Source organism: Solea solea, chromosome 8, assembly GCF_958295425.1.
Source record: "Solea solea chromosome 8, fSolSol10.1, whole genome shotgun sequence".
NCBI classification, from domain to species: Eukaryota; Metazoa; Chordata; class Actinopteri; order Pleuronectiformes; family Soleidae; genus Solea; species Solea solea.
The window spans coordinates 14,832,698-14,846,333 of record NC_081141.1 but is presented as its reverse complement, the minus strand read 5'-3'; the positions used below and the strand labels follow the sequence as shown (position 1 = coordinate 14,846,333).

The following is a 13,636-nucleotide window of genomic DNA, read 5'->3' as shown; positions in this document are numbered from 1 at the left end:
CCTCTCCTCCTGTTTGTTTGTCAGTGTATAGCAGATCCTCTCAAAATGGAGCATATCATTGAATTTTTTTTGACCCATTGTTTTTGCAGAATAGGAGAATGAGTTTCTTTGCAGAAAGGAGATGATGGGGTCACTTGAAGTTCACAATACGTATGTAGATGTTATCTCAACTTAGGTCAACTTGAGGAATTGCCAAAGGTTTGTCACCTGAAAGGAATGTCCTGTAAAAACTGACTGGCTCTTGTACTCGACATATACATTGTCTTTAGGTCAGCAATGAGTGGCAGAATCATTCACTGTATAGCTACAAATCCCCTTAGTTTAATAGGTGATTAATTAAAATTACAGATCTAAAATACACAAAGTGAATATAAGAAGGCAGATATTCTGACATGAATGGACAAATGTGTTTGTTGTGTTGTATTATTTTAGTCTCCAAACTGTCTCCCCAATGACTCAGTGTGGTTCTGAAAATAAATGCATGCATACAGTCAATGATATATGGCTGCAAATAACAATTGTTTTAATTAATGATAAAGTGGCCTATTATTATTTTTTTAATTCTTCCTCAATCACAAACCCCCATATGTTCACCAAATCCTGACACGTCAACCAACTCATTGGTGCTGTTCAAATGTGCAGCTTCAAAAGACCATTATTTACAGAGTGAGGGAATATTGCTTTGTCCACAATATACTTAAAGGGAGTTAAATTAATGTTTGAAGTGGGTTTTATGTGGTCATATATAAGATCGTATAGATGTTCATGTAAATGGACTACTTCTAACTCTATTGCTTAAACTGCAATGTAATCCAACCTTATGGGAGTGCTGCTACTACTACTAACAATCAATTAAATGCATAGTTTCAGTGCCTCATACTCCCTGCCTTTTATGGACTTCATCAAGTTACAGCCTTCAATATCCAGGGTCAATCCATTGAGATTGAATCCTGTCTGTCTTTCCTGTTTACGAAAAAAAAAAAAAAATCGCACCCACCTGCTGAGGAAAGCCAAGGAATGTCAGCAGACACATTTTTTTTTAGCTCTGGTTTACTTCTCACTCATAGAATCCATTCTTACTTTCAACATGTCATCCTGGTACAGCTCCCTCTGCATCAAACACAAAACCAAACCCTCTTGTATAGTTAATCAGGCCAGTAAAATTATTGGTTCACCACAAACACCACTCTTCGAATGATATCGGCGCTCTGTAATCACAAAAAACACCCTGATCACAGAGAAACCATCTCCCCCCCTCCATCACTCCTTCCAGTTACTGCCATCATACGGACTCTGTCTGTTCGTCTGTCTGTTAAAACTTTCAGTTTGTAATATTAAGATTCCGCAGCACAAGAAAATCAAAATGAGATTTATGTATTTTTTCTTTAAACACAGACTAATCAAACTAAGATAACTAAGATATAAAAGTTAATTTCACACTTCGTATTTACTTTCCTTTGGTGAAGACAACTTCACAATAAGGTATCCTTTATGCTGGTAGATACTGCCTCCTTGTGGCTATTTTTTGGCTCTTTGCCAGAGAAGATCCTTATGAATGATTTATACTGGGCATAATACTACTACTACTACGACTGCTGCTGCTACTACGACTAATATTTTTATATTATAATTTTGTATAATTACAAAGTGCTTTATGAGTTTGAAATTATAAATTGGATAATTAAAAGACAAACAAACAGACAAATAATACAACAAAAACAATTAAGACAAGCTGGCAGTAAGTAACTATAATTAGAAAAAAAAGAGCATATATTCAGAGATGTCTCTAATTTAGCAAGCTTAGAGTCCTTGAACACACAAATATAACCACCATATTACTGTACGCCACCAGAGGTCTCTCCTCTCCAGTTTGACTGCAGCTATTCAAATTAAGACAGATGTCTAAGATGAAAGTTTCACATCCTCAAAATACTCATTAAATATAAAATTAAATTCAACTGTGTCTTTCTGAAATCCTTTTTCAGCTGTCTCTGTAGACCTGTGCAGATGATATCCAATTCAGCTGACATTTAAATGTGTTCCTGGAGGTTTTTTTTTTTATAGCACATCACATGAAATATTGAGGAGGAGTGGTGTCCAGGGAACAGGAGATACTTCAGTATGCAGCTTGCACTTAAGCTGTTTGACATGGTTCCTCTAATCAGGATATAGTACATAACTGCTTTGGGTTCAGTGTTTTATCTCAGCTAGATAAATCATATAAAATAAAAGTCAGATTTGCATTGTTCTGACGTATTCTATAGTTAGCAGAGCTACTGTAACTCTTTGATTTAACTTACATTTATTTTTGCTCAATTTTATGCAATAAAAAATCCCTTCAAGGGATAACAGACTGTAAAATGTGTACGTGTGACCTAAACTTAGGATGAAACAAGCTGTTCTAATTTAATGCATGACAGAAATGAGCACACCACAGGTTTTCGAAATGATTACAAATGCACATGCTTTTCTTCACACTCCTCCTGCAACATTTAAGATCCACCCTCATTGCTTCACAAGAAGCAATCTTGGACTTTCAACTGTGTTTGTACTAAATGTTACATCCCCTTTCATTCATTATGTATTGTGAAATGTACCGTGTCAGATGATGTCAGTTCTCTGCTGCTGCAAGCTGGATAACACTGTAACTATGTGTGAATGTAGATAAATGTAAATACTATATTTGTATATATTGAATCCTCTTACTGTACACACATGCAGTATAAACACAAAGCACAGAAAGTTACAGTATTTTTGTCATAAAGCTATGTATTTGTTATTATAATTCTGATGATAGTTCAGTATAAACATCTGCCTTTTCTCTCTTGAACCTCTCTCAGCTTCAGCTGATTCATTTCTCCAGTATTTTATCATTAAACCACATATATGTGTATATGACAAAGTCTTCTCCACAAAGCATGCATAATGCACTTTTATTAGAAGGCCTACACTTACTGCCTCTTTTAAGATGCAATATCACTTTTATAAGTTTATAATTATAATAAGTTCTAATAACATTGTCATTATTGCACTTTTTATTTATATGCATTTCCACAGTCTACACTTCTACACTACACTTTTTAAATTCAATATTCAATTCATATAATTGTGCTTATGCTTGAAAAGTTCAACATAAACACATTGTTTAATACATGATAATACATGATAAAATACAGTTTTACAGTTAGTTATGTGTTTACATTAAAACTGGGCAACTATGATGTGAAATGTCATTACTAATAATTGCAGTGAAAACAAAATAAAATCTTAAAATGGAGATAATATAATTTTTTAAATAAGCTTTATTTAAGTTGAATAATGAAAAAATAGTGAGATAAAATACAAAAATGTGAATTTAAACAAATAAATAATGTGTTCTCTGTTGAATATTTAATATAATATTTTACCTTCAAATATCTTAAATGATGGGGTTGTGTTTGAACATTTGGATTTGTGAATATGAAAATGTTCCTAATATTCCTAAATTACATGTGCTATTATTTTGAAAAACAACCCCGAGTAATTATGTTTTTTCCTCCGAAGTTTCAAAATAAAAGTGGGTCCACACGAATACATGTGTTTGGTCACGTGACCACGCTACGTTGGAAAGTCGACGTGCGTGACGTAGACGTGTAGGCTTTGCTAGTTTCCTCAACCAAACAGTCAAGTGATATTGTGAGAAAAAGCTGGTCTGCCGGTAGACAGAGGGGCTTTGTACCCAGGATAAGAGGCACTCAAACCGAGCCGCTCTCATTGTCGCTACCCGACTCTGTCCCCGCTGCTCTGAAACCTGTCCGACTGGAGAAGAAGACGGCGACAAGTAGACTGCTCGTAAACGCACCGAAGAAGGCTGGTATTTATTTTGCAGTGGCTGTCGAAAGGCGGGGAATACAAAGCGACGTGCGGTCAGAACCTGTACTTTTTGGACTTGTTCAAGCAAGAACACGGGTTTTTTTTCTGCGAAAACAGTTCGTGCTGCTGTGACTAGTCAGCGATAGTACATGGATTATCTGGTGAGTAAAATGAGTGTGAACGCAGTGCTGCTGATTTTGTCAGTCAAACACTGGATTTGAACAGTTGGTGTGCGTCGCCAGCTGGGCTCCCCGACAGACAGCGACGTCGCTCGGGTTTGCATGATTGTCACTAATGTGCTACTGTGATGCTAATGTCTCAGCTGTAGCCTGTAGCTTCAGAGCTAGGTCTAACCGGTTGACCCAAACCCCAATTTGTTTACATGTGATACATGAAAACTACTCCACCACCTACACCGCTTGGGGACAGTTTGCTCAGTGATGTGACATTTAGCTTTAGTTTTTGTTGTGGAAACACTGTTGCTGCTAGAGATGACACTGTGATGTGTGTGTGTGTGTGTGTTATGAGACTACTACTCTACGTGGATATGAGACTGTCTGTAAAGTGCGAGAGATTAGTCTCTTCATTGTAGGGATTGGACTATATATGATGATGTATGATCGAACACTGCCAAAGAAAAGTATCCAACAAGTCTTTTGTGGTAAATTCTTCTTTATTGGTATCCCAACTAGTATTTTTATAATTGATTAATCTGTCGATCATTTTCTCGATTACTTTATTTGTTGTTTGGTCTATAAAATGTATGAAAATATTGATCAGTGTTTAACCTCAATTTTCTTTTTAATTATTAAAGAAAAACACGAGAAAATAGTTGATGATTAATGTAGTAATCGATTATTTGTTGCAGCTTTAGTTTAGTTTAATTTAGACCAAGTCTGATTCAAAACTGATTAATTACACATCATATGTGTAGGTGATATATATATCGTCGTGCAATAAGATAATCAATATGCCAGGGCAAATGCTAAAGTAAACACAACAATGTAAACAATAAAACTAAAGTAAACAGGCCCTACCAGTTTCACTAGCGGGGCATTGCTACCTTGTTACCTTGCAGCTGCACTTTCTTTTCTTCAGTCCGACAGATATCCTGATTTATATGATTTTCTTGCAATATTTTGGTTATCACAGAATTGTTGTATCGTGATATTGTTGGTATCTGTGTTGCATATTATATCGTATAGTGAGGTACTAGTCGACAGTTCAAATTCATAACTTGTTCATTCAAAGTGACTGAACAGAGAAATAACAAACAGGCACAAATAGTTTTTTGCACGTCATCTTTAACAACAGAAAATTTCATATATTGTATTGATGTGGGAGAACTCTACTCATCCCCCTTAATAGGAATTCAGAGATGGATGCTATCGCATGTTCAGTGCTGTTGCAGGTTCAGGACGATGATGCTCAGTGTATGTACTGTATATAGGCAAAAGGCTGCATTGAGTGTGGATGGTTGTCTCTATATTTGGCCCTGTGATGGACTTGCGATCTGTGCAGGTGTACCTCGCCTTCCGCCCTATGTCAGCTGAGATTGGCACAGCGCCCCTGTAACCCTTGTGTGGAGGATAAAGTGGTAGAGGAAGGATAGATCCTGATATAATAATTCTTGTTCATAGCCACACATTGGATACATATTTGATTTAGGGCCATGGTCTGAAGTGACACACATCTGAAAATAGTAACTGACAATCAGATTCCTGTTTCCATACAGCGCTGAAAAAAAAAGTAATCTAAACGTAGCCCAAGTTCACATAACCAGGTTGAAGTGTGAAGTGCCTTATGTCTGAAGGTGACCCAGGCTCTCCAATGTAGCCAAACAATGAAAAAGTAAGTACTTAAAAAGCCTTTGTCTAAATTATCTTTAAAAGAGGCCAACATGCTTTCACCAGAAGTCTTTTTCAGGACAACGTTCAATTCACAATTTACAATCTGATTTGATTCCATTGATGTGATTTATGGTTGAAATCTAATGGTCACAGTTTATTTTCAAACTACACTTTTTTCTTCAGTAGTCTTTGATCTGATTCATGTCCGCGAGGCAGGAATGAGAATGGTCATGTTGGAATCCATGCCTTCAGCATTTTGGTAATTGATTTGCAAAGGAGCAGTAGTATGTCCAAACAACAGTGGAGTAATGTAGTGTTTCACATGAAAGATGCAAGACACATTCAGTTATGAATGAGTTGAATCGAAATTAAACAATGTGTAATGTAATCGTAGCCAAACGTGATATTTTCCATTTACTTATTTTCCCCCCCCATTGACATGGGTTAGAGATGGCGATTTTATATCTCATAGGAGGTCATTTGTTGAGAAAAAAGGATGAAACTCTGCCTCAAATAGTTTTAATACCTGTGACTAAAAATTATGATAACAGCCCGCACTGCTTCAGCTTTAGCCTGGGAGATTATAGGTTTTGGGCCTTTGCCCACATTGTAGGGATGGAATGGGTGCTGCTAAAGCTGTGCAACAATAGAAAGGAAGCTGTAAATGACGGCTTTCCCTGGGAGTTTATGAAGCCAGAGGAGGAAAAGAAAGTACACAGAATTGTGCTGTCATATCATGTGTGGGTGGGTGTGGGGGTCAGAGTGACTGTGTGAGATGCAGAGGAACTTGCCCACCCAGTGTTATCAGTTTGTTTATAATATTGGCTCCCAAGATGTGAGACCTAAAAGGAACTTTGAACCTCCGCTTCACTTAAATCTTGTGTCACAATTACAAAGTGTGATTCTACAACTGGCACCAAAACGGTTGTGCTGTAGTCGACACAGACTGATGAGTGTGGCTTTGTGCCTTGGTGTGGCACAAAAGTGGCACATTCATAGTCTACACGAGCTATTTTGTTGTTGGAGGAAAAGCTGTTGCTACCAATGGTAAACACATGGGGTATTTTTAAAGAAAAGCGACCATGTGACATGAACTGAATGAAATCAGTTTCACTCTAAGCTCTCATCTTCTTCTGCTTCGTAAGCTGCAAAGAAAGGGCAGCCTTTATGCACACATGCATTGTATAGCACACTTTAAAGTATGTTTGTTTTGCAGTTTTTCAGCAACTGGTACTCATGAGGAGCAGTACCTGACATTTAATGTGGTAGTTGGAAGTTGGAAGAACCTTTTCCTTGTCACATCCCCCACTCCTACTTGCATTCATGTTACATAACGTGAGACCACTTGTTGTAGTACAAGAAGTACAAGTGCAGTAAGTCACAACCCTCTTAGTACTTTTTTTTTTTTTACTGATATTTGATATGAACATACCTAAATTTAATAAATACATCATTAAAAGAAGATTTTTCCATTTCACACTGTTTTCTGTTGAAAGCACAGCTGTAACTATGTGGAGTGTTAGAGCCGAGTGCTCGGCTGTCCGTAGAGGTCAGGCACTCGATGGGCGCAGGGCCTCGTTTCCTGCTGTGCAACACTGGAAACCGGGCACAAAACCAAACCCAAAATCCATGTCTCTTACTCTTTATAAATCAATAGGAACTTGAAAAGATTTGCGCCTTAATGGGAAAGAGGAATGGAGCCACATAATTATTGTACATTGCTGGGTAATAATAACTTTGTCTTGCCAGTGTTATGACTGTAGTACACAAAAAAATCTGGCCTGTGTTGCATTCTGTTCCAACATGGAGTTAGAGCATGAAGGACTAAACTGCCAGGCCAGTGCAGTGTTCGAAAAGACCACACAATGTGGGTTCACTGACTGAGGAATTTGGTGCTAGCTGTTGCCATGATACTGTACAGCCCTGCCAAATTACAAGTGTAAAGAGTGACCAACTCTTGGATATGGGAAGAATTCTTTGCCACTAGGAACTGAAATTTAATTCTTTATATCTGAATGGGATTCTTTCAGTTTGAACCTGAATTTAACATTTTAAAGCGACATAGCATGGTCCTATCTCACTTATATGTGAGATATGGAGGTGTACTTACAAACATGAAATCGTTTCTATGGTCAAAAACGTCCTAGTCGCTACAAACGAGCCGATGTAAATGTCTCATCACTGACGTTCTCGTCAGCTACGCTGTTTCAGACCAAAACCACACCCGCAGAACACGGATTGTCTTGTGATTGGCCAGCCCACGAGAGCTTTCCCACTGGCTTGTGATTGGCCAGTTACCTGGAAGTGACGTAATTGGCACGTCAGCTCTCAGACCCGCAGCTCCCCCTCGGGAAAGGCGGATGCACTGCTAGCAATTATCAAAACATTGAGTAATGCCGTAATCCCTTATGCATTTGATCCGGAGTCTGACCCAGAGTCAGAAGACACTGTGAAAAGTGAACCACCTCCATCGCAAAGACTGCTGCAGGATGCCTGTAGCTTGGATAACGTCGTGGTTACCAAGATGATAAACACACATGCAAATGAAACACGAGCATTAGCGATAGCCTGTAGCCGGCTATCGCTAATGCTAAACGACAAAACAAGCACACAAAAAAAGTTTTACGGTTTGTAAAAATTACAATATACGTATTGTTGGCACTGCTCCTTCCTTTAGGTGAAGTTTGGTGCCGTGTCCTGCTTTATATTGCTACTTTCAACCATAGTAGAAGAAGAAGAAGAGTGTATCGGTTGTACGGAGCTCAGCAGCTACAACAAGAGTAGTGCCCAGACTAAGAGGCGCTGCTGTTTAGAGGAGTGGTGAAACTCGCCAGTTACGTAACTAGTCAACGGAAGTGCCGTTCCGCTTCGTAGAGCTCAGGAAAACAATCAAACCCTGCGCTCTCAGCAGTGGCTGAACTGATTGTTATGGACTTTTAGGGCTTCATAAACAAGGTAATGACGCAGATACACACAAAAACGCAGCGTTAATTGGCACACGGGCTGTGTCCTCTTAATAATGTAATAATTGCATTAAAATGTGAATTTGAAATAGGGCTGGGCGATATGGCCTTTTATTAATACCGCAATATTTTTAGGCCATGTCACGATACACGATATATATCTCAATATTTTGCCTTAGCCTTCATGCAAAAAAGGGGAAATCACAACTAAGTCAAAGTTAACAAAACTGTATTTATTAAACAGTGAGTGGCAGCACTCTTCATTTTCTAGCGGGTGGTTTCTCAAATGATGACATAAATTTGATGTACTGCTACATTTTAAAGCGACGCTTTTGCGACATATTTTGCATATCACCGTTGTTTGTTCAACATCTTCCTTCTTAAAACCAAACCACCACCAGACGATGGATCCTGTGCTTTTTTTCTTCGGAATTAATTCGTCCTCCATGTGTTACCGTTAGCACCTGCTACCGCTACCTTTCTGCTGGGCGAGGGCGTGTGACGTTGCACGCACGACAGACTGACGTATGTAACTCGGTGCGCTTGTTTTGTCTCTCTGTGAGAGGGAGAGACGAGAAAGAGTGTGAGAAGCCTGGAGTTAAATGTCCACGGCTAAAAGCAAATGCGTGACAACGTATACTCGAGTTTCACGATATAGTCATTTTCTACATCACACAGACAACAAGCCCGCGATATATCGAGTATATTCGATATATCACCCAACCCTAAATTGAAATATGAATTTAAACATTTTAAACATTTGAAAACATTTGAAATGTAATCTATTGGTTTGAAAGTGTATTGTAAAAAATTTGTATTTTATTTAGTTTGAAAACATCAGCTCCCTAATTTGTTTACTTTCTCTTCTCTCGATTCAAATTCAGTTCTTAAAATTAAATTTTTGTGTTGCACATCTGTGTCCTGACAGTAAGGCAACACCAATTATTATAAACATATTATGGGCCACAGATATAAATAATAATGTCTAGTGGCACAGAATTCTCCCCATACTTGGAACTTGCAGACTTCACCAGACAGAACACCCTGTGCATGAACAGTGGCTGACATCAAATAGAGGAAAAATACACTGTTCTTGCATAGATACATTTTAAAAATTCATACCAGAGAATATGAGAGTGTTATTTTGAGGTTTAACCACTGTTGTAATCCCATTGATGTAGTGGATTTTCCATATTGTTATCTGCCTTATGCTTGATTACCATGATGTCAAATACAGAAACACGTTTGGGATTATTCTGCTCTTGTGAATCAATAACATTTTAACTCTAACTTTTCTGCCCGATGGCTAAACCTTTGCTATTATGTGTAACTTACCTACATAATACCTAAACCACAAACCTCAATTGTACCATGTAAAAAAACGGAATCTGTTGTGCTCAAGATTAAACCAATAATTTAACGTTTTTTAAGTAGTTAACTCTTCCCCACGTTTGAACCACAGGTTTACAGTCACCTGTTTATTCTGTATACCTTTTGGACAGTTTTTAAAATTGAAATATATTTTTTTTATTCAGTCTAGTCTAAATGAAATTGGTAAATGGTAGGTACCCAGACAGTCATTTAAGACTAAATGTGCAGATTGTAAAGAAGACACATCGCCAAAATAAGTAGGTTAGCTAAAAATGATAATGGTTAGGAGAGTCATTGAGATCAAGCTCTTTTTTTTGTACGTACGTATGTTAGAGTTTTGCTTGTTGGCCTACCACAGGATACAAAGCCAGTGTAACTTATTTGCTCTGTTTTGTCACCTGTCTGATTGTGTTAGACATTTCAGCCAATCTCTCTAAAAGGCAAATGACCTACACTGAGGAGAATGGGGTTGTACCAGTTTGGCTCTCCACTTAATTTAGGATACAGTAATTACTGAACCACTTCTAAAGCCTTATGAATTACTAGCTAGTTTGCACCAGACCAACATACGCAATTCCATAGCTCATAAAATCATATTAATCTACAAGTGGTTATGAGTCGCAAGAAATGACGACAACATGCTGGCTATCTTATGCTGTCATAAAGCCACCGTAACCACACTGTGCATTGACCCCTGAGAAAAATATATCAATGAAATGCAAACTTGAAGATGGAGGCAAAGCCCTGTTCAGCTCCGAGCAGTACTCAATTACCGGCGTTAGGAAGTTTGGGATTTTGATTATTTGGCCACGTCTAAATGGTGGATTCTGTCTCTCAGAACCCCTTTGTGCCTCTTAGTGCCATCATCCTCTCTCTGTGTTTCATTCTGCTGGCAGTTAGCTAGGTTATGCTAGACTTACACCACCTATGGGGTTGGTGTAAATTACGAATCTCTACGCAACTGCTAGTAAAAGTGATGCAACCCATTTTAATTTAGAAGTGACTAAAATGATGATTAGTATTAGTAAACTGATGATTTAGTAAACACTGATTTCTAAGGCTAGTATACATTCTTACTTGAATTAGTGCTGAACTTACTAAATGGAGTGGTCAGTCAAGTTGGCCAGGTTTTCTCTTTTTTAACCCAATCCTATTATTTGGACTGTGTAGCCTCCAGCTGTAAGGTCAAATATTTTTCTGAGCGCAGCAGCATTCTGGAATGTGTTTCCCTGATGTTTAACATGCCAGCAGCACATCAGCTAGGATTTGTGTGCACAGCATTGTTAGCTCAATGCTGTGATTCTCTTGTGTCTGTGAAGAGTTTTCATGAGTCAGAGTCATGGGCTCATGCAACATCAGTGTTGATGTGGTAGATAAAATAATATTTATGGGATTTTATAATGCGATGATCAAGCACAAGCACTTTGAGATCCTTTTATATTGACATTCGCATAGGTTGATGGACTGCTCTGAACATGCTCTCGTCAACTGTTCTTTAAATATTTGTATTACAAGTCATTTCCTGAGGAGGTTTCACAGATGAGCAGCACAGTGAGATTTCAATCTCAATTGACCAACAGCAAGAGTAATATAAATAATATTGTCACATTTGAGTGTGAGAGGGAGGATTCCTGAATCTTGCAAGGAATAGTGTGTCGATCAAACTTGATTTCTTTGAAAAACTACACAATACATGTATTGTGTTGATAATGGTTAAAGCTGCTATAGACGGGATCACTTGGAAAACTAGGTTGTTAAAAAAGGTATCTTTGGGGATTGTGGCTCTCTGTCCTGAGCTTGAAGTCTAAGTCCAAGCAGTTGGCAGAAAGCAATCCAATTGCTGTATTCACATTTTGCTGAAAGGTTATTATGGAATTAATATTATATATTTTTTTAATGGAATTTACATTTTCATGATCCAACCAACCAGTGGGATTTGTCAGCTTATGACAGGTGGGCCCCATGTTTGAGTGAGCGAACCAGTGTGTGTTGTTGTTTTTGGCGATATAATCATACAAAGTATATTTCCTAAATGGTTGTCAAGTAGTCTTATTGCATTACAGTGGGGCTCTCTGCAGTTTGTCATCAGCTTTTGGTAGTAGCTATTACAAAGTTGTCTGAGCTGACCAAAACAAGTTATTTGAACATGACTCAAACTTCTTCATGAACACAAAGACTTCTGACAAAGTGTCCCACAGCTGTTAGAAATCCTTGTGACCACTGTAAGCTCAAGTGGTGGATCCTTTAATCCTCCTACATTCATAGGAAGCATTGCTTAAATGCTTTATGAAGCTTTGCGTACTATATGGGAATAGTGTGTGGGTTGGTAATGGTGACTAATCCAATTTGCAGTCTTATGCTGTATCCTTAGTTGTCATTAAGTCTCCATCTCTGTGGTGAGGGAGATTCTCACAAACTAAGCTCTGGCTTGTGTCCGTCCACTGATCCTTATGAATAGTTTTATCTTTCTCTGAATGGATTCAGGTCATAAACACAAGGAAACCCTTAGGTTTGATCATTGACAATCTTTCACACCTCCTCTTTATTCAGCTCAGACTTGAAGCTAAATGGCTTTTAGATGAGCTCTGTACTGACAGTTGAGACGGTGAAGTACTGGACTTGTGGTTTTGACCTGACACGGCTGTGCTCAGATACTACTGATCCTCCTCCACCCATTCACTTACTCCAGAGGCTTGGCTTGTGTGTTGCCGTTGGTTACGCTTGTTGGTGAGCACAATGTCGGAGCACATGCAGCTCTCCCTTGCTTTGTGCAGGATTGGGCTTTACACGGTAAGAACATATAAACATGCTGCTATCTGTTTGTCAGAGACTGCAGGGTTGTGGTGTGCTGTGTATGTGAGCTTGCTGGATTTCATTTTCTTATTTTCACCATGGTTTGATCTTTTATTTTTATGATTTGAAACAGATACTGACCAAGCAACAGTGGCTGCTGCTTCCCTGTTGCTTAGTCACTGAATAGAGTGCGCTTTGCTTGATTCTAGTGGGTGTCAACACAATATTAAGGTAGAGCAGGTGGTCATCATCACTGTGATGTAAATGAAATCTACAGAGAACAAGTGTTTGAGTAAATGCTGGTACTCTTAAAATAGAAACAAAGATGGATAATGGCGCCTTATTCCTTAGCTCCATGCAAGTGGCCTGGTAAGTGGTTTTCGTTTCACGCAGTCCTAAGCACAGAGCAAGTTGTGTTTGTCTCGTTGTCACCTAAACATTAATGTTAATTTACCCTGTGAAATGTACGTAGGAAAATGCAATTCAGACAAATTGTTCGTATTGAGATTTTATTAATAGTTTCATGTGGGGTTGTGTGGCAAGTAAATCTGCAGTTTTTGTAGGGAATAATATAGCCATGAAATCCCTCCCCCCCATTTCAAGCTGTTATATTTTAACCAAGGCTGATGACTCATGTTGCATATTGTCAGGTTTGACATTATTTCCTGACTAGCTAGTTACATTTTCTTCAATGAATCAACAGAGTGGGTTGTTTTTACGAATGAGCACTCAAATAAGATTAAGCTTTTGCTTGACATCAATGGTATATATTTAGTATTTATACTGTATCTCTTCCGTGGTTCATCT

At 38.3% G+C, this 13,636-nt stretch overlaps 1 protein-coding gene across 2 annotated transcripts in view; it reads left to right on the top strand.

Moving 5' to 3' along the window:
* Positions 1–3,615: 3,615 nt before the first annotated feature.
* Positions 3,616–13,636, top strand: part of arl15a (ADP-ribosylation factor-like 15a) — a 94,614-nt gene continuing 84,593 nt past the window's right edge. Inside the window, exon 1 of one of the 2 annotated variants that reach the window (XM_058635980.1) lies at positions 3,616–4,013. In XM_058635980.1, the coding sequence (XP_058491963.1) occupies positions 4,002–4,013 (12 nt within the window). In that variant the 5' untranslated portion in view covers positions 3,616–4,001. Of the gene's footprint in view, positions 4,014–12,757; positions 12,827–13,636 lie in introns of those variants that run through there. The other variant, XM_058635979.1, reaches the window with a different exon arrangement.